At 36.6% G+C, this 22,164-nt stretch overlaps 3 protein-coding genes across 3 annotated transcripts; 2 read left to right on the top strand and 1 right to left on the bottom strand.

Annotated features, from left to right (window-relative positions):
• On the bottom strand, positions 29–2,528 carry LOC107610605 ((+)-gamma-cadinene synthase-like). The gene is made up of 4 exons (XM_021108136.1): positions 2,295–2,528; positions 1,724–2,003; positions 1,246–1,612; positions 29–757 (listed from the first exon to the last, which is right to left on the bottom strand). The coding sequence occupies exons 1-4, from the start codon at positions 2,463–2,465 to the stop codon at positions 415–417; spliced, it is 1,161 nt and encodes a 386-aa protein (XP_020963795.1). The 5' UTR covers positions 2,466–2,528; the 3' UTR covers positions 29–414.
• On the top strand, positions 6,811–7,203 carry LOC107610604. Its single transcript, XM_016312637.1, has one exon. It carries the CDS (start codon positions 6,811–6,813, stop codon positions 7,201–7,203), a length of 393 nt encoding a protein of 130 aa, XP_016168123.1.
• On the top strand, positions 11,233–12,544 carry LOC107610602. Its single transcript, XM_016312636.1, has 3 exons — positions 11,233–11,670; positions 12,323–12,377; positions 12,489–12,544. Exons 1-3 carry the CDS (start codon positions 11,233–11,235, stop codon positions 12,542–12,544), a joined length of 549 nt encoding a protein of 182 aa, XP_016168122.1.

Below are 22,164 nucleotides of genomic sequence, written 5' to 3'. Positions count from 1 at the left end.
GATTATATACTTACTTTTTAACTTTACAAATCTTCTTATTTTAGAAAATTATTATTAGAGATATAATCATTAATGTTGCCTTTTTTTCATTAGCTTAACTTTTTGGGATAAGTAGTTTCATAACATGGTATCAGAGCTCAGAGTTCGATCTTTGATGAACCCCAAAAATGAAAAAAATAGTATAAGGCAAATAAAAAGAGAAAAGAAAGCCTATGTAAAATCAAACAAACTCAAAAAGAGGCTCTTGTTTGAGAGGGAATATTAGAGATATAACCATTAATATTGTCTTCTCCTATCAGCTTAAACTTTTGGGATGAGTGATTTCATAACAATTATGATCCATATATACATGAACAATATTTTCATTTTCAAATTGAGATAAATAATATAAAATTGGTGGTTAAAGATTAGAGATCAAATCAACCTTTTGATTGCCTCTGTCAAGAGTTGAAGCTCTTCAAATGTGCCAAAGGCATCAAAAGTATCATCAAGAAGACATATACATGCAAGCAGTTTGCCTAATATCAATCTCCAAGTACTATATTTTGGCTCAGAAGACATGGTTAGTGGCCAAAAGAATGCCTCAACCACCCTATCTCTAGCATAAATAACCTTTGTCGCAAAGGCTAATTTTTTGCACCACCTGAATGAAATAATAATACCAATACAAGTCAATATACAAATAAGGAAAAATATTGGTAACCGATAATTTTTAGCCAATGAAATAATCAATAACTCACCGTTTAAAAAAAAAAATCTAAACTTAGAAATAATAAAAACATCCAAAATTTAAATAAAAAATTTAGAATTTAGCCTTTAAAATTTAAAATTTAAGGTTTAATTACAATTTAAGATTTAGTTTTAGTATTTAGAATTTAAGATTTAATATCTAAAATTTAGAATTTACGATTTACTGATTAGAATTTATGATTTGAGATTTATGATTTAGGATTTAAAATTCAAGATTTAGAATTTAAGAAAACTGATAGTAGATTGCTAGAGGTGGCCAATGGCACGACGATGGCTGCTGGTGGTGGTAGATGGCTTGTAGTGGTATGTAAAATTTGAGATGTTAGGAGGAAGAAGAAAAACTGATAAAACAACCATTTAAAAAAAAAATTATAAATGGGTATTAATTTTTTTTGAATTATTGGCTGATGTTGACTAATTTTCTATTGGTTCACGTATAGTTGTCAGAACTGAACCGGTAATCGAACCGATTAAGTTACTGGGTTACTAGATTACTGGTTTAACTGTTGGGTTACTGATTGAACCGGTTGATTGAAATCTAATTTTGCAAGAGATAGAAGAACTTTGTTATGGGAAGGATTTTCTTTGTAAAATGACATATATGATCTTGCTCGTATCCTTGAAACTGTCTTGTGAAGAGGCAGCCTTAAGCTTCGATTGATTTGGTCTGCAAGACATGGACTCAGTTGATCGATGAAGGACTTAAGTTTATTGCATGTGAATTTATGTGCTTCCTCCAATATATCTTCTCCATGAATCCTTAATTGTGCAACTTCATACAAGCTCCATATTTCTTCAACATTTTGAAGAACATTTATTTCATCGAAGTCTCCTTTGATATTCTTGAATTTGATGAAAACATCTGTATAATTCACATATATACTAAATAATATGAATGCATATATAACTAATTGGCATAAATTTTAATTTATTGGTAATGTAATTATATTATTTATAATAGAATTTTACATACCTGATGAAATATGATATCCATTTTGTCTGAACAAACGAAAGAGTAAGGCAATAAAGTGAAGGTCATAATCTTCTATAGGAAGACTATTGTTGGTAAAATTATTGTAGATTTCTTCCAACGCTTTATCAACTTCACGTTCAAAATGATAAGATATACTCAAACGTTGAATTGAGTCAATTAAACTTAATTTCTGTAAAATGCTATTGTCATTCGAAGACAAATATAGCATTATTTTTTCTTTGTGTATTTGGACCTCTTGCTTCATAGTTTCATTGACTTCCTGCAAATAATTTCGAGAAATGAAATTTTTGTTGGGCATTAAACTTTTGTAATTAGGTTAATGAAAATATTTGATAAAAAAAAATAGCTCAAAATAATTAAAATTTACCTTAATATAAAAACATAAAAGAGCGAAAAAAATTGTCTCTATGCCATATAACCTTAATTGTCCCTTATGTTTGGGTGTTAATATTATGAAATTTTTATGGAGCATTTAATTTTTTTTTTTAAGAAAAAAGATTTTCTTGTTCTTCTCTCTCAAATATAGACGACGAAGTGATAAATAACATACCAATGATTGTGAATCAGCATATTGAATGAAAATATCCTGCCAAATGTTAGGAGCAAAATTTGCACAAGGTCGCTTCAACTCAGAAGATGGTGCAAGAGACATTGTTGTTGGCTTTGACTTAGATACGGTAAAGGAAACTAAGGTCTTAATGATCAATGGTGTAAGAGACATTGTTTGTGTCTATCTATATATAGATATACAAGTATGATTCATTCAATGGGAGTTGGCAAGTCCCTAGTTGGCTTAGTAGGGTAGAAATCTATATATTTAAAACAAAAATTACAAGATATGTATATATGAGAAGAAAAAATTATGGAGAATTAAATTTTACTTAGTCAATATTAGATAATTTTAATATGTAAATTTGTAATTTAGAATTGAATTTCAACATTTTATGATTTAGAGTATAGAATTTGTATAAACAAAATAATTTTAAAAAATTTGACTAATGTTAACTGAAAAAAATTAATTACCTAATGTATATGAGCAAATCACATAATCAAATTAATTGGAAGACAAAATTACATGGATGTCTTAAATCAAAATACGTTATATACATGTCGTTAATCACATTTATGTATAAATCGAATTGATTGATAAAATCGATTTATCCATAGTAGTAATAAATTGAATCAATAAGATTCGAATTACTTAAATTTTATGTAAATTGATTATAGTAAATTCGATTTACTTGAATTCTATATATGGGTTGCAATTTGTATTTTATTTACCCATAATAAATCGAAACAATGTGCTTTTATTTACAACCATAGTTTATTACTGTTAGTAATTTGAATGCAATAGCTTTGATTTAGTATATATATATATATAAAATTCGAATTCACTTGTTTCAAATTACATTTAATTCAACTTCACCCACCAAAACGCTGGTCCTAGAGATAAGCAAGGGAAAAAACCCACTAGATTCAATAAACAGCAAAAATGGAAGACGATCCGAATTGTATCTTGGACGGAGTTGCCCACATTACTGGTAACATCCATAAAGAGGTTAGTGAGTAAAATTTATTTCATTAAGAAATAAAGAATTGTTAATGATATTAAGTCGCTTAGATTTGATTGTTTACGTTATTAGAATTTTCAAACTTTAAATGGTAACTAGAGTGGCGATTTATTAGTTTGTTAGAACATTGAAAACTACAAATGCAAGTTGGAGAATTGATAAATAAGTGTTACTTCGAGTAGTGACGTGAGCTTTGGTTATAATTTATAAGTTTTAAATGTTAGAAGTTTAGCTAAGTTGAAAGTTTTGTCATAGTTTAATTTAATTTAATTTAGGTTTCAAGTGCTAGATTAATTAGGTATTAGAAGGTTATGAAAGAATCAATTTGATTTAATTTATTTAAATTTAATTTAATTTCTAAATATTAGATTAACGAGATACTACAAGTTTAGTTATACTTTAATTTTTGGAAGAAGGGACAAAATTACATGTGAAAGTTCGCACGCTGGACACGATTATACTTCAATCATTTAATGAGTCACGTGTGCACACTATCTATACACTTATTTTTCGTGTTTATTTTATTTAGGAAGAAGGGACAAAAATACACCTGAAAGTTTACACGCTGGACACAATTACACTTCAATCATTTAACGCCGCCACATGCCGATGGTTGGAAGGGTAAATGTATCTGTCGGAGTGTATAAGTGGTGTGCACGTGTGACTCATTAAATGATTAAAATGTAATCGTGTCCAGCGTGCGAACTTTCAGGTGTACTATTGTCCCATCTTCCTAAAAAAATATAACGTAAAAGATTAAAAGTTGTGCCATTTTAATAATAACTAAAGAAGAGTTTTTATTTGTTTATTAAGAAAACAAAAACGTAAGTTAAAAAATATAAAAGTCAATATTAAAATAAATCTGATTTATTAATTAACTATATAATTATAGAAATGTTTACAAAATGCAGACTAGGCTATTTTAATACTATAGCTTTTTAAAAACTAAAAAACAAAAGAAAATTAACAAGATTATATTATTTTTCTCTTTTCAACTTAATTAGGTTATCTTCATTAATAAAAAAATAAAAAATAAATAAGAAAAAAATGTATTATTAAAAGGACAGCCCAATGTATAAATATGTTAATGTGAGATTTGGAAAAAGACTCCATCCAAAGAGTGTATTATACACAACTTAATTTAATCATTACTTCAGTGGTTATTTTTACAATCAGTATAATTACGTATTTTTTAAAAATTATCTATTATTCAATTTTTAGAAGAGAAAAAAATAAAAAAAATAACTTTTCATAAAAAACAAATAACTTTCTATAAAAGTAGGTATTTAAATTAATTAGATAATATTATTCAAATAAAAAAACTAACTAAAAATTAAAAATTTAAAAGATAAGTAGCATTTTTCTTTTACAATTTGAACCTGTGTGTGACCTTAAAATTACATTAAAATAATTCAATTATTACTCTAAAACGCTCATTTAAAACATGTGTATGTAAGTTAATAGTTTAATTTAGATGCACTAATCATATAGAACGTTTTGTACTCATATTTCATCATACAAAATTAAATAAGATGCCAAGGATTCAGAATCAGCATATTTTCGGAAAGTATCATGCCAAATGCTAGGAGCAAAATTTGCAGAAGGGACAGGTTGTCTCGAAGTCATCACCGGAACTGAGACTGAAAGCGACATGTACAGTACTGGGTAATGATCGATATTAAGGCGTTGAGAACCAATAACTATATATAGAATATGGTTCACTCATGCAAAGGGAGATGAGTTAATGTCCCTAGCATTTTCAAATGTGAAGCTGAAAGAGACATGTATGGTACTAGTTAATGAACGATGTTAAGGAGTTAAGAACCAATAACTATATATAGAATATGGTTCACTCATGCAAAGGGAGATGAGTTAATGTCTCTAGTTGGTACCACACAAGATTCCTTTTTATTTTGTCTTGTTAAAAAGTGAGTAAATTCTCTAGCCATTCCTCAATTAGAGAATTGCATATTCTTTATTATGAGTTGTTCAATTTTGATGGGAGGAATTCACTTGTATTATCTTGATTAATGTTAACTATTTTTAATCTTATAAATTAGTTAATTAAATCACACCACTAAAGTATGATAAATTCTTTTTGCAAATTAAAAAATATTTTTAAAAATCCCAATTTATAATTTAAATTTTTTTTTTCAAATTATTCGATTCATCAATCAATTTTAATCACAAAAATTAAAAAGAAAAGTAAATAAAAAACTGAAATAGAACCAGTTATTTAATTAAAAAACTGCAAGTATATAATAGGACGCGGTCGCGGGAGAGGCAGAGGTAGGTTAGGCAATGTAAATTCTGAAACCGTAGGGAACAACTCTGTAGACTTTATGGATACCCTTGGAAACATGGCTGTGGCTATACAGGCAACAGTTGAAACGCTGAAAAACCATATGAATAACGGGAACAATAGAAACAACGGAGAAGAGGGGCCAATGACTCTCGCCTCCTTTCTGAAAGTGCACCCTCCAACCTTCAGGGGGACCTCAAACCCCACTGAAGCAGATAACTGGATTCAGGCTATGGAACGGGCACTGTAGGCTCAGCAGGTTCCCGAGGAGCAGTGGGTTGAACTCGGGACTTATCAGTTGCAAGGTGAGGCCCAGTACTGATGGCAGGGAACACGACATATATGCAGCCAGATGGTGCTATGATTCCTTGGGAGGTCTTCCAGACAGAGTTTTACAGAAAGTATTTTTCCAGTTCGGTCAGAAATGCTAAAGAACTTGAATTGCTGCAATTGAAACAAGGCCAGATGACTGTTACTGAGTATACTAACAAGTTGCACCGATGGAGATCCGAGTCTTTTTCGAGCTCGTAAACAAAAGCCGAGTGGTAGAGGAGTGTGTGAGGAAGGCAGCATTGGAGAAAGAAAGTCTGAGGATGCCATTTTAGAGGGCTCAAGGCAAGAACTTTGCATCGAGGGGAAGAAATTTCAAGCGTGGAGGTTTTGTTCCACAGCATAATCAGGGTCAAGGCAATTTCAAGAGGCCGAATAACAATGCTAATAAAAGGAGAAGGTATGGAAAGCAGACACAACAAGACGTGGGTTGTAAGAGGTACGGAAAGTATCATCCGGAAATCCCGTGCAGAGTAGAATTGGGAGTGTGTTTCTTTTGAGGACAACCCAGGCACCTGGTTTGGAATTGTCCAGAGAAGAAGAAGTATGAGACCGGTAGAGTACAACAGCCAGGGAGAGTGTTCACCACTTTTGCAGCAGGTGCCGAGGGATCCGAGACCTTGATCAGAGGTAACTGTGAAGTAGTTGGTAAAATTTTAAGTGATTTGTTTGATTCTAGGACGACGCATTCATTTATAGCATTTGAAAGGGCTAGTGAGTTAGGATTGAAGATTGTGGTCTTACGTTATGATCTAAGGGTGCATAATGCCACTTCTGAAGCCGTTGTGACTAGATTAGGATGTCCGTAAGTCCTATTCCGGGTTAAACAACGTGATTTCGTTCATGATTTGATTTGTTTGCCGATGACTGGTCTGGATCTCATTTTGGGACTGGATTGGTTATCTAAGAATCATGTTTTGCTTGACTGTTCTGAGAGATCAATATACTTTATGCCGGAAGGATCGAAAGGGCCGGTCCTGGTGAATAGCTACTATTTGAACTCCATGATAGTAAACTGTTCTGGATATGAATGTCAGGGTGTTATGCTATTAACTGCGGGTGTTTTGGGAGATGAACAAAGCTTAGAGCAAATTCCGGTTGTTTGTGAATTTCCTGAGGTGTTTTTGGATGACATTGATGAATTCCCTCCTAATCGAGAGGTCGAGTTTGCGATTGAGTTGGTGCCTGGGGCAGGTCCAATCTCGAGTGCTCCTTATAGGATGTCACCTTTAGAGATGGTCGAGGTTAAGGATTAGCTGGATGACTTAATGGGTAAACGCTTTATTCGACCGAGTGTTTCTCTATGGGGAGCATCAGTACTTCTGGTAAAGAAGAAGGACGGAAGTATGCGTCTGTGTGTCGATTATCGGCAGCTGAACAAGGTTACCGTGAAGAATAAGTATATGTTACCAAGGATCGACGACCTAATGGATCAACTTCAGGGAGTCGGAGTCTTTTCCAAGATTGACTTACGATACGGGTATCATCAGATAAGGGTTAGAGACGAGGACACTCTGAAGACTGCTTTCAGAACGCGATACAGTCACTACGAGTACATGGTAATATTTTTCGGGTTAACCAATGCCATGGCAATGTTTATGGACTACATGAACCGAATCTTCTGTCCATGTATGGATAAATTTGTAGTTGTCTTCATTGATGACATCCTCATTTACACCAAAACTGAAGAAGAACATGCAGATCACTTGCAGATTGTGTTACAAATCATGAAGGAGAGGAAATTGTACGCCAAGTTATCTAAATGTGAGTTCTGGAAGAGTGAGGTAAAGTTTCTTGGTCGTGTGGTAAGTCAACGGGGGATTGCTATGGATCCTGCTAAAGTTGAGGCAGTAATGGATTGGGAACGACTAACTACTGTGACGGAGATTAGGAGTTTTCTAGGTTTGGCGGGTTATTATCGGAGGTTCATTAAAGGATTTTCACAAATCGCTTTACCTTTAATTAAGCTGACTAGAAAGCATGCACCATTTGTTTGGACTCCTAAGTGCGAGGAAAGCTTTCAAGCATTGAAGCAGAGGTTGACCACTGCACCTGTATTAGTGCTGCTCGAGCCGAGTGAACCGTTTGAGGTATACTGTGATGCATCACTAAAGGGTTTAGGGTGCGTGCTGATGTAGCACCGTAATGTCGTAGCATACGCCTCATGGCAGTTAAGGCCACATGAGATGAATTATCCGACTCACGACTTAGAACTTGCTACCGTTGTGTTTGCTCTAAAGATTTAGAGACATTACCTCTATGGCGTCAAGTTTCAAGTTTTCTCCGATCACAAAATCTTGAAGTACCTCTTTGAGCAGAAAGAATTGAATATGCGTCAAAGGAGGTGGATGGAGCTTCTAAAGGACTATGACTTCGAGTTGAATTACCACCCTAGAAAGGCAAGTGTTGTGGCAGATGCTTTGAGCCGAAAGTCCCTATGCGCTACTTGGATGATGCTACGAGAGGAGTTTGGGACTCTGTGTTTGAGCCAGTTGCAAATTTCAAGTGATTTTAAAACTAAACTTTTAAAGGCTCAGTAAGACGATAAAGAAATACAGAAAGTATTACCGGCAATTGAGCAAGGAAAGCAGTAGAGAGTATCATGGGATAAGGATGGGTTATGGAGATTTAAGGGCAGAATCATTGTGCCGGACGTCAGAAACTTACGGCAGGATATCTTGAAGGACGTGCACAAAAGCGGGTTCTCTATTCATTCGAGAAGCACTAAGATGTATCAAGATCTGAAAACGGTATTCTGGTGGCTGGGAATGAAGAATGATGTGGCATTGCACGTTTCCAAGTACTTAACTTGTCAGAAAGTCAAAATTGAGCATCAAAAACCATCAAGAACCCTTCAGCCCTTAGAAATTTCGCAATGGAAGTGGGAGAGCATTGCAATGGACTTCGTGTTGGGCTTACCAAGGACTTGGGGTGGACATGACGCTGTTTGGGTGATTGTGGATGGACTGACAAAGTTGGCTCACTTTCTTCCTATTCGGATGAGTTGTACGTTGGAGGAGTTAGCGCGGCTGTACATTAAAAAGATTGTGAGGTTGCATAGTGTGCCTACCACCATCATATCCGACAGAGATTCTCGTTTCATCTCAAGGTTCTAGGGAGCCTTTCAGCAAGCATTTGGGACTCAGTTGAGTTTAAGCACTGCATATCACCCTCAAACAGATGGTCAGTCAGAGAGAACAATTCAAACCCTAGAGGATATGCTGAGGGCTTGTGTCTTGGACCAGCCGGCAAGCTGAGATTGATATATGCCGCTGGTGGAGTTTGCATACAACAATAGTTACCATGCGAGCATCAGAATGATTTCGTATGAGGCTCTGTATGGGAGGTAGTGTCAATCTTCGCTATGCTAGTATGAGGTTGGATTGAAAAGCTTGTTAGGGCCTGAAATGATAGCTGAAACTAATGAGCAGATAAAGAAAATCCGAAGCCGAATGCTTGTCGCTCAAAGCCGTCAAAAGAGCTATGCTGATCAAAGGCAGAATCCTTTAGAATTTGAAGAAGAAGAGCATATGTTTCTGAAAGTTACTCCAAGAACTGGAGTGGGTAGAGCAATTAAAACAAAGAAACTGAATCCTTGTTACATCAGTCCATTTGAAATTCTGAAGAGGATTGGACAAGTGGCTTATAGGATCGCTTTACCGCCGCATCTTTCGAACCTGCACGATGTGTTTCACGTGTCACAACTTTGGAAGTACACTCCTAATGCAAGTCATGTCCTAGAACCGGAATCGGTTCAAGTAAGAGAAGATCTGACACTTCCAGTAATCCCGGTTAGGATTGATGACACCAGCATCAAACGTTTGCACGGGAAAGAAGTATCACTGGTTAAGGTGGCTTGGAGGTGGGCTGGAATTGAAGAACATACTTGGGAGCTCGAATCGAATATGCAGAAGGACTACCCACACCTCTTTTCAGGTAACTAAATCTGAATTTTGAGGGCAAAAATCTTAATTAGGTGGGTAGGATGTAAACCCCGTAAATTTAGTAAATAAATAATCAATAAATTAAATTTTAATAAAAGAAATTAGGAATGTTAAATTTTATAATTTAATAAGATAGACGACTTAGAACTTGCTACCGTTGTGTTTGCTCTAAAGATTTAGAGACATTACCTCTATGGCGTCAAGTTTCAAGTTTTCTCCGATCACAAAATCTTGAAGTACCTCTTTGAGCAGAAAGAATTGAATATGCGTCAAAGGAGGTGGATGGAGCTTCTAAAGGACTATGACTTCGAGTTGAATTACCACCCTAGAAAGGCAAGTGTTGTGGCAGATGCTTTGAGCCGAAAGTCCCTATGCGCTACTTGGATGATGCTACGAGAGGAGTTTGGGACTCTGTGTTTGAGCCAGTTGCAAATTTCAAGTGATTTTAAAACTAAACTTTTAAAGGCTCAGTAAGACGATAAAGAAATACAGAAAGTATTACCGGCAATTGAGCAAGGAAAGCAGTAGAGAGTATCATGGGATAAGGATGGGTTATGGAGATTTAAGGGCAGAATCATTGTGCCGGACGTCAGAAACTTACGGCAGGATATCTTGAAGGACGTGCACAAAAGCGGGTTCTCTATTCATTCGAGAAGCACTAAGATGTATCAAGATCTGAAAACGGTATTCTGGTGGCTGGGAATGAAGAATGATGTGGCATTGCACGTTTCCAAGTACTTAACTTGTCAGAAAGTCAAAATTGAGCATCAAAAACCATCAAGAACCCTTCAGCCCTTAGAAATTTCGCAATGGAAGTGGGAGAGCATTGCAATGGACTTCGTGTTGGGCTTACCAAGGACTTGGGGTGGACATGACGCTGTTTGGGTGATTGTGGATGGACTGACAAAGTTGGCTCACTTTCTTCCTATTCGGATGAGTTGTACGTTGGAGGAGTTAGCGCGGCTGTACATTAAAAAGATTGTGAGGTTGCATAGTGTGCCTACCACCATCATATCCGACAGAGATTCTCGTTTCATCTCAAGGTTCTAGGGAGCCTTTCAGCAAGCATTTGGGACTCAGTTGAGTTTAAGCACTGCATATCACCCTCAAACAGATGGTCAGTCAGAGAGAACAATTCAAACCCTAGAGGATATGCTGAGGGCTTGTGTCTTGGACCAGCCGGCAAGCTGAGATTGATATATGCCGCTGGTGGAGTTTGCATACAACAATAGTTACCATGCGAGCATCAGAATGATTTCGTATGAGGCTCTGTATGGGAGGTAGTGTCAATCTTCGCTATGCTAGTATGAGGTTGGATTGAAAAGCTTGTTAGGGCCTGAAATGATAGCTGAAACTAATGAGCAGATAAAGAAAATCCGAAGCCGAATGCTTGTCGCTCAAAGCCGTCAAAAGAGCTATGCTGATCAAAGGCAGAATCCTTTAGAATTTGAAGAAGAAGAGCATATGTTTCTGAAAGTTACTCCAAGAACTGGAGTGGGTAGAGCAATTAAAACAAAGAAACTGAATCCTTGTTACATCAGTCCATTTGAAATTCTGAAGAGGATTGGACAAGTGGCTTATAGGATCGCTTTACCGCCGCATCTTTCGAACCTGCACGATGTGTTTCACGTGTCACAACTTTGGAAGTACACTCCTAATGCAAGTCATGTCCTAGAACCGGAATCGGTTCAAGTAAGAGAAGATCTGACACTTCCAGTAATCCCGGTTAGGATTGATGACACCAGCATCAAACGTTTGCACGGGAAAGAAGTATCACTGGTTAAGGTGGCTTGGAGGTGGGCTGGAATTGAAGAACATACTTGGGAGCTCGAATCGAATATGCAGAAGGACTACCCACACCTCTTTTCAGGTAACTAAATCTGAATTTTGAGGGCAAAAATCTTAATTAGGTGGGTAGGATGTAAACCCCGTAAATTTAGTAAATAAATAATCAATAAATTAAATTTTAATAAAAGAAATTAGGAATGTAAAATCTTATAATTTAATAAGATAGAGCTAATTAAAACAAGAATTTTGACACTAATTTTAAAGAGTTTGGCCCAAGATTAGGCCAAACGGGCCGAACTGGTTGAACCGGGCGCAAATAGGCCCAAGGCCCAACCCATCAGCCCAAAACACTTAAGAAGAGTCCATCCTCTTCCGCCATTCAGCAAAAGGAACGCTGAAGCATACAAGGGGGAAAGAAGATAGATTTCCAAACCCTTGACTTTGATCCAAATCGCCATAACTTCTCACTCCGAGCTTTGATCGCCGTACCGTTTGTGGCCACGCGTCCGCGGCGTCGAGCTCTACAAAGTGCGGTGACTAATTTGGTAAGAAAGTCTCAATTTTGATTTCAGTTCTTCCTTCCCCAATTTCTCAAAAAATTGGATATAGTGAGTGTTAAGATTTTGGTCCTTTTATGTTATAGGACCCGATTAGCTTGAGAAAAATGTTCAATCTTGCTTCATTGGTGCTTGAACAAGGTAAGAATCCTAGAACCCTAGCTAATTCTTTGATTAAGTGTGTTGGGTATTAAATTTTGGGTATGTATATGTGATAAATGTTTTAGGTGTATGTATATATGTGATATGAAGCAATTGGATATGTTGGAAGCTTAATCGGAAGCTTGGGATTTGGTGCTAGTTGCTGAAATCAGTGTTGAGGGCTTGCTTCTTGCCTAGTAGGTTGTCTTGGGTTATACGAGAAAATCGGCCAAGGTATGGTTTAGGTTTCTCGTATTTAATATATAATGTCTTGTGAAAACTTAGGCTAGATGACCATAGGATAGGTTGGAACGTATGAGTATGTTGAATGCTTAGTGCTTTCGATGATATTGTTGTTATTGATTGAGTATTTGTTGGTTGACTATGGTTTATGATGATACTAGGTTGTTAGGTGAAGAGTTGATGATGGTGATATGAATAGATAAGAATGGGTGGTGGTATATTGATGATTTTGTTGACATTATTGAGAAATTTATGCATATGGTTGTTTAAAATTGAGGAATGGTTGTATATGGTAACATGTGGTGGATGTGATGTTGTAATTGGTGTTGGGGTGCTGATTATATATATGGAATGTTGAGGTTGAGTTTGAATTTTATTAAAAATAGAGGTTGGGGGTTTTTGTGTAAAATTAACTTTTGGCCAAACTTCAACGAGTTATAAGTCGGCTTCCAGATGTTTAAATTATTTTAAACTTATTTGATACAAAAATTGGGTCCATGAAGTTTACACCGTTCGAAGAATGGGTGAAAAATGTTTTAAAACGAGAAAGTTATGCGCATCGGAAGTTCGATATGTAAAACTAAAATTCTGTAAACTTAACCATTTTTTACTAATTTGCAATGCATGCGTACGCGAACCCCTCCATACGCAGATGGGCGTTTTTGTTTGACATGCATGCGTACGTGGACAAGGTAATGCGTACGCATCAAGGGCAAAAAGAGACCATTGCCTACGCAAGCTTGGGTTTCATATGCTGACGTTTGGTTCTGTTCAGTGTGCCTGCGTACGCGGACGAGGTAATGCGTACTCGTGATGGGCAAAATGCACTCCCACACGTACAAAAATATGAATTTTGTGTTTTAAAGCTTAATTTCAAACCTCTAAACTTCTATTTTTTCACTTTTAACCCTAAATCTTAGTAATAGGCCTAGTAATGAGATGAAGCTAGGAAATGGTGGTAACTTGGGGGTGAAGGAAGATTGGAAAATTGATGAAATATATATGAAAATGTGAATACTTGGAGTGTATTTGGTGCCATGGTTTTAATGATTGATTTTGCAATGATTATGAATGTTTATGAGGCTTATACACTCAATTTTATCCGAGATACGAGTTTTCTTGGCTAAAGTATCGTGGCTTGCCACCACGTGTCCCAGGTTGAGACTCGATACTCTATTGACCCTAAGACGTAAAGGTGACTTGTGCGCGAAATCGTGATCATCTACAATGGCTCCAAAGACTTGGTGCTCTCAAACATGAATCTCACTTCGTCACAATTCTACACAACTAACCAGCAAGTGCACTGGGTCGTCCAAGTAACAAACTTTACGTGAATAAGGGTCGATCCCACAGAGATTGTTGGTATGAAGCAAGCTATGGTCATCTTGTAAATCTCAGTCAGGCGGATTCAAATGGTTATAATGGTTTTTGAAAATATAGAGGTAAATAAAGCATAAAATAAAGATAGAGATACTTATGTAAATCATTGGTGGGAATTTCAGATAAGTGCATGTAGATGCTGTATTCCTTCTGGATCTCTGCTTTCCTACTGCTTTCATCCAATCATCCTTACTCCTTTCCATGGCAAGCTGTATGTTGGGCATCACTGTTGTCAATGGCTACATCCCGTCCTCTTAGTGAAAATGGTCCAAATGCTCTGTCACAGCACGCTAATCATCTGTCGGTTCTCGATCCTGCTGGAATAGGATTCAGTAATCCTTTTGCGTCTGTCACTACACCCAGCACTTGCGAGTTTGAAGCTCATCACAGTCATTCAATCCCTGAATCCTACTCGGAATACCACAGACAAGGTTTAGACTTTCCGGATTCTCAAGAGTGGCCACCAATAATTCTAGCTTATACCACGAAGATTCTAGTTAAGGAATCCAAGAGATACACATTCAAGCGTTGTTTGCATGTAGAACGAAAGTGGTTGTCAGGCACGCGTTCATAAGTGAGAATGATGATGAGCGTCACATAATCATCACATTCATCAAGTTTTTGTGTGCGAATGAATATCTTAGAACAAGAATAAGCTGAATTGAATGGAAAATAGTAGTAATTGCATTAATACTCGAGGTACAGCAAAGCTCCACACCTTAATCTATGGTGTGTAGAAACTCCACCGTTGAAAATACATAAGAACAAGGTCCAGGCATGGCCGAGAGGCCAGCCTCCATGAAGGTCTAAGATAGCATAAAACGGATCAAAGATGTCTAATACAATAGTAAAAGGTCCTATTTATATCAGACTAGTCACTAGGGTTACAGAAATAAGTAAATGATGTAGAAATCCACTTCCGGGGCACACTTGGTGTGTGCTTGAGCTGAGCATTGAAGCTTTCGCGTGTAGAGGTCTTTCTTGGAGTTGAACACCAGTTTGTAACTTGTTTCTGGCGTTTAACTCTGCTTTGCAACCAGTTTCTGGCGTTTGACTCCAGAATAGGGCAGAGAGCTGGCGTTGAACGCCAGTTTGCGTCGTCTAAACTTGGGCAAAGCATGGACTATTATATATTTCTGGAAAGCCCCGGATGTCTACTTTCCAACTCAATTAAGATCACGCCATTTGGAGTTCTGTAGCTCCAGAAAATCCATTTCGAGTGCAGGGAGGTCAGAATCCAACAGCATCAGCAGTCCTTTGTCAGCCTCTGAATCAGATTTTTGCTCAGGTCCCTTAATTTTAGCCAGAAATTACCTGAAATCACAGAAAAACACACAAACTCATAGTAAAGTCCAGAAATGTGGTTTTTATTTAAAAACTAATAAAAATATAATGAAAACTAACTAAATCATACTAAAAACATACTAAAAACAATGCCAAAAAGCGTATAGATTATCCACTCATCACAACACCAAACTTAAATTGTTGCTTGTCCCCAAGCAACTGAAAATCAAATAGGATAAAAAGAAGAGAATATACTATAAACTCCAAACTATCAATGAAACTTAGCTCCAATCAGATGAGCGGGACTAGTAGCTTTTTGCCTCTGAACAGTTTTGGCATCTCACTTTATCCCTTGAAGTTCAGAAGGATTGGCATCTATAGGAACTTAGAATTTAGATAGTGTTATTGATTCTCCTAGTTCATATGTTGATTCTTGAACATATAGCTACTTTATGAGTCTTGGCTGTGGCCTAAAGCACTCTGTTTTCCAGTATTACCACCGGATACATACATGCCACAGACACATAACTGGGTGAACCTTTTCAGATTGTGACTCAGCTTTGCTAAAGTCCCTAATTAGAGGTGTCCAGGGTTCTTAAGCACACTCTTTTTGCTTTGGATCACGACTTTAACCGCTCAGTCTCAAGCTTTTCACTTGACACCTTCACGCCACAAGCACATGGTTAGGGACAGCTTGGGTTAGCCGCTTAGGCCAGGATTTTATTCCTTTAGGCCCTCCTATCCACTGATGCTCAAAGCCTTGGATCCTTTTTATTACCCTTGCCTTTTGGTTTTAAGGGCTATTGGCTTTTTCTGCTTGCTTTTTCTTTTCTTTTTTTTCGCATATATATATATATATATATTTTTTTTTTTCTGCAAGCTTTGTTCTTCACTGCTTTTTCTTGCTTCAAGAATCAATTTCATGATTTTTCAGATTATCAAATAACATTTCTCCTTTTTCATCATTCTTCAAGAGCCAACATATTTAACATTTATAAACAACAAATTCAAAAGACATATGCACTGTTCAGACATTCATTCAGAAAACAAAAAGTATTGTCACCACATCAAAATAATTAAATTAATTTCAAGGATGAATTCGAAATTTATGTACTTCTTGTTCTTTTGTAATTAAAACATTTTTCATTTAAGAAAGGTGATGGATTCATAGGACATTCTTGGCTTTAAGACACAGTTACTAGATTCTAATGATCATGTAATAAGACACAAACATAAACATAAAGCATAGAGAATAAAAACAGAAAAATAAAAAGACAAGGAGATTAAGGAATGGGTCCACCTTAGTGAGGGTGGGGTCTTCCTTTTCTTGAAGAACCAATGGTGCTCTTTGGTACGCAAAATTGTGATCCCTGGTAATGGCTCCAAAAACTTGGTGCTCTAATCTTAATTCATAATTTGTCACAACTCCATGTAGCTGACCAGCAAGTGCAATGGGTCGTCCAAGTAATACCTTACGTGAGTAAGGGTCGATCCCACGGAGATTGTTGGTATGAAGCAAGCTATGATCATCTTGTAAATCTCAGTCAGGCAGATTAAATTGGACATAAAGGTTTCGAAAGTATAGATAAAGGGAGCGTTAAATAAAGATAGAGATACTTATGTAATTCATTGGTGAGAATTTCAGACAAGTGTATGGAGATGCTGTGTTCCTGTTGAATCTCTGCTTTCCTACTGCTTTCATCCAATCCTTCTTACTTCTTTCCATGGCAAGCTGTATGTTGGGCATCACCGTCGTCAATGGCTACATCCCGTCCTCTCAGTGAAAATGGTCCAAAATGCTCTGTCACAGCACGGCTAATCATCTGTCGGTTCTCGATCATACCGGAATAGGATCTTCTATCCTTTTGTGTTTGTCATCACGCTCAGTACTCGCGATTTTGAAGCTCGTCACAGTCATTCAATCCCTAAATCCTACTCGAAATACCATAGACAAGGTTTAGACTTTCCAGATTCTCACGAATGTCGCCATCAATTCTAGCTGATACCATGAAGACTTTGATTCCACGGAATGGGAGGCTCGGTTGTCAGGCGAGGCAACCATTCGTCGTGGGTCAAGAATCCAAGAGATATGCGCCCGGTCTAAGGTAGAACAGAAGTGGTTGTCAGTCACGCGTTCATAAGTGAGAATGATAATGAGTGTCACGGATCATCACATTCATCATGTTGAAGTGCAACGAATATCTTGGAATAGGAATAAGTTGAATAGAATAGAAAATAGTAGTAATTGCATTAATACTCAAGGTACAGCAGAGCTCCACACCTTAATCTATGGAGTGCAGAAACTCTACCGTTGAAAATACATAAGAACAAGGTTCAGGCATGGCCGTGAGGCCAGCCCCCTAAACATGATCAATAGTTTCCTAAGATGAACAATAGATTAAAACTGAGACCAAGGATGTAAATACAATAGTAAAAAGTCCTATTTATACTAGAGTAGTTACTTGGGTTTACAGAATTTAAGTTTAAATGCAAAAATCCACTTCCGGGGCCCACTTTGGTGTGTGCTTGGGCTGAGCTTTAGCTTTCCACGTGTAGAGGCTTCTTTTGAAGTTGAACGCCAAGTTGTAACGTGTTACTGGCGTTCAACTCTGGTTCGTGACGTGTTTCTGGCGTTTGACTCCAGAATGCAGCGTAGAACTAGCGTTGAGCGCCAGTTTGCGTCATCTAATCTCTAACAAAATATAGACTATTATATATTGCTGGAAAGCCCTAGATGTCTACTTTCCAAATCCATTGAGATCGCGCCATTTGGAGTTTTGTAGCTCCAGAAAATTCATTTCGAGTGAAGGGAGGTCAGAATCCAACAGCATCAGCAGTCCTTTGTCAGCCTTTTTTTAGAGTTTTGCTCAGGTCCTTCAATTTTAGCCAGAATTTACCTGAAATCACAGAAAAACACACAAACTCATAGTAAAGTCCAGAAATGTGAATTTAGCATAAAAACTAATAAAAACATCCCTAAAAGTAACTAGATCCTACTAAAAACTTACTAAAAAGAATGCCAAAAAGCGTATAAATTATCCGCTCATCACAACACCAAACTTAAATTGTTGCTTGTCCCCAAGCAACTGAAAATTAAATAGGATAAAAAAAAGAGAATATACTATAAATTCCAAAATATCAATGAATATTAATTCTAATTAGATGAGCGGGACTTGTAGCTTTTTGCCTCTGAACAGTTTTGGCATCTCACTTTATCCTTTGAAGTTCAGAATGATTGGTATCTATAGGAACTTAGAATTTCAGATAGTGTTATTGATTCTCTTAGTTAAGTATGTTGATTCTTGAACACAGCTACTTTTGAGTCTTGGCCGTGGCCCAAAGCACTCTGTTTTCCAGTATTACTACCAGATACATACATGCCACAAACACATAACTGGGTGAACCTTTTCAGATTGTGACTCAGCTTTGCTAGAGTCCCCAATTAGAGGTGTCCAGGGTTCTTAAGCACACTCTTTTTGCTTTGGATCACGACTTTAACCGCTCAGTCTCAAGTTTTTCACTTGACACCTTCACGCCACAAGCACATGGTTAGGGACAGCTTGGTTTAGCCGCTTAGGCCAGGATTTTATTCCTTTAGGCCCTCCTATCCACTGATGCTCAAAGCCTTGGATCCTTTTTATTACCCTTGCCTTTTGGTTTTAAGGGCTATTGGCTTTTTCTGCTCGCTTTTCTTTTTTTTTTTATATATTTTTTTCTGCAAACTTTTATATTCACTGCTTTTTTTTGCTTCAAGAATCATTTTTATGATTTTTCAGATCATCAAATAACATTTCTCCTTTTTCATCATTCTTCAAGAGCCAACATATTTAACATTCATAAACAACAAATTCAAAAGACATATGCACTGTTCAAGCATTCATTCAGAAAACAAAAAGTATTGTCACCACATCAATATAATTAAACTAAATTCAAGGATAAATTCGAAACTCATGTACTTCTTGTTCTTTTGAATTAAAACATTTTTTCATTTAAGAGAGGTGAAGGATTTATGGAATTATTCATAGCTTTAAGACATAGTTACTAGATACTAATGATCATGAAGTAGAGACACAAAACATAAATAAACATATAGCATAAAATCAAAAAATAGAGAATTAAGAACAAGGAAGTTAAGGAATGTGTCCACCTTAGTGAGGGTGGCGCCTTCTTGAAGGACCAATGGTGCTTTTTGAGCTCCTCTATGTCTCTTCCTTGCCTTAGTTGCTTGATCCCTAGTGATTTTGGTATCCCTATCCTTAGTTGCTCCCAATAGTTGTAGAGAAAAATGTATCCCCTGATATATCTCAGGGATCTCTTGATTTGTAGTCAAATGCTATACTACTGAGCTATGGATCCTTGAGATGAACCTTTCCATCTCCCATGACTCAGAGGTGGAAGCAATTGTCTTCCCTTTTCTCTTCTTTTTTTTTTTTGAGGTTTCTTTGGCCTTAGGTGCCATCAATGGTTATGGAAAAGCAAAAAAGCTATGCTTTTACCACACCAAACTTAGAATGTTGCTCGCCCTCGAGCAAAAGAAGAAAGAATAGAAGAAGGAGAAGAAGATATGGAGGAGAGGGAGAGATGTGTATGTTTCGGCCATATGGGTGGGATTGGGTGGGGGAGAGATGGATGGATGTGAGTGGTGAAGAGGTGATGGAGAAGAGAGATTGAGGTGATTGGTGAGGGGTTTTGGGGAAGGGTGTTTATTGGAAGGAGAGAATGAATGTTGAGAAGAGGGAAGAATATGAGTGGAGGTAGGTGGGGATCCTGTGGGGTCCACAGATCCTGAGATGATCCTGTGGGGTTCACAGATCCTGAGGTGTCAAGGATTTACATCCCTGCACCCATTAGGCATGTAAAACGCCTTTGCATACAATTCTGGCATTTGAACGCCGAAGTGATGCTCGTTCTGGGCGTTCAACGCCCATGTGCAGCATGTTTCTGGCGTTGAACGCCAGTTTCATGCTTGTTTCTGGCGTTGAACGCCAGTTCCATGCTTGTTTCTGGCATTCAGCGCCAGCTCTTCCCAGGGTGTATTCCTGGCATTTGAATGCCTGGATGTTGCTTGTTTCTGGCGTTCAACGCCAGATCCATGCTCTGTTCTGGCATTGAACGCCAGCCAGATGCTCCTAACTGGCGTTTAAACGCCAGTAAGTCCTTCCTCCAGGGTGTGATTTTTCTTCTGCTATTTTTGATTTTATTTTTAATTTTAGTAATTTTTTTCGTGACTCCACATGATCATGAACCTAATAAAACATAAAAGAACAATAAAAGAAAAATAAAATTAGATAATTCAAAATTGGGTTGCCTCCCAGTAAGCACTTCTTTAGTGTCAATAGCTTGACAGTGAGCCCTCATAGAGCTTCACAGATGTTCAGAGCTTGATGAGGGCCTCCCAACACCAAACTTAGAGTTTGAATGTGGGGGCTTCTCAACACCAAACTTAGAGTTTGGTTGTGGCCTCCCAACACCAAACTTAGAATTTGATTGTGGGGGCTTTGTTTGACTCTGTATTGAGAGAAGCTTTTCATGCTTCCTCTCCATGGTTGCAGAGGAAGATCTTTGTGCTTTAAACACAAGGTGGTCCCCATTCAATTGAAGGACTAGCTCTCCTCTGTCAACATCAATCACAGCTCTTGCTGTGGCTAGGAAGGGTCTTCCAAAGATGATGCCATCATCCTCATCCTTCCCAGTGTCTAGGATTATGAAATCAGCAGGGATGTAAAGGCCTTTAACCTTCACTAACATGTCCTCTACCAATCCATAAACTTGTTTTCTTGACTTGTCTGCTATCTCCTCTTCTTTTTCAAAAATTTCTGTAAGGTTTTCTCTGGATTGTTGTATTTTAGCTTCTCTCAGTTTCTTCTTCAGAGTCCTTTCAGGTTCAGGATCTGCTTCAACAAGAATGTTCTTGTCCTTGCTCCTGCTCATATGAAAAAGAAGGGAACAGAAAATAATAATAGGGATCCTCTTTACCACAGTATAAAGGTTCCTTTATGTGAGTGGAAGGGAAGAAGAGTAGAAGAGAAAAATTCGAACATAAAAAGAGGGAGAGGGTTCGAAAATTTTTTTATTTTATTTTATTTTTTTTGAATATAAAATAGTTAGTAGATAAATAAAATAATTAGAAAGAGAGGTGAGAGGGAGAGAATTTCGAAAATTACTTATTTATTTATTTTTTGAAAAATTGGTTAGTAAATTTTTAGAAAATAAAAATTGAAAAAAAATAGTTAGATGATTTGGAAAAAGTTTTTGAGTTTAATTTTGAAAAGATAAGAAGTTAGAAAAAGATATGATTGAAAAGATATGATTTTGAAAAGATATGGTTTTAAAAAGATATGATTGAAATTAGTTTTGAAAAAGATTTGATTTTTTAGAATCACAATTAATGACTTGACTCACAAGAAACCACAAGATATGATTCTAGAATTTAAAGTTTGAATCTTTCTTAACAAGAAAGTAACAAACTTGGAATTTTTGAATCAAAACATTAATTGTTGATGTAATTTTAAAAAATATGATGTAAAAATAGGAAAAAGATTTTGAAAAATATTTTGAAAAAGATTTTAAAAATTTTCGAAAACCAAAGGAAAGGATCTGATTTTGAAAAAGATTTTGAAAAGATATATTTTTGAAATTGAAATCTTTGACTTGACTAACAAGAAACAACTAATTTTAAAAATTTTGAAAAAGTCAACCCCAAGGTTTCGAAATTTATGAGAGAAATAAGGAAAAGATATATATTTTTTATTTTTGAAAATTTTTATGATGAGGAGAGAGAAAAACATGATAATGACTCACAACATGAAAACTATGAATCAAAACACATGATGCATGCAAGAACACTATGAATGTCAAGATGAACACCAAGAACTCTTTG

Source organism: Arachis ipaensis, chromosome B08, assembly GCF_000816755.2.
Source record: "Arachis ipaensis cultivar K30076 chromosome B08, Araip1.1, whole genome shotgun sequence".
In the NCBI taxonomy this organism is placed as follows: Eukaryota; Viridiplantae; Streptophyta; class Magnoliopsida; order Fabales; family Fabaceae; genus Arachis; species Arachis ipaensis.
Note: the sequence above shows the minus strand (reverse complement) of the source record. Positions and strands in the feature narration are given on the sequence as shown.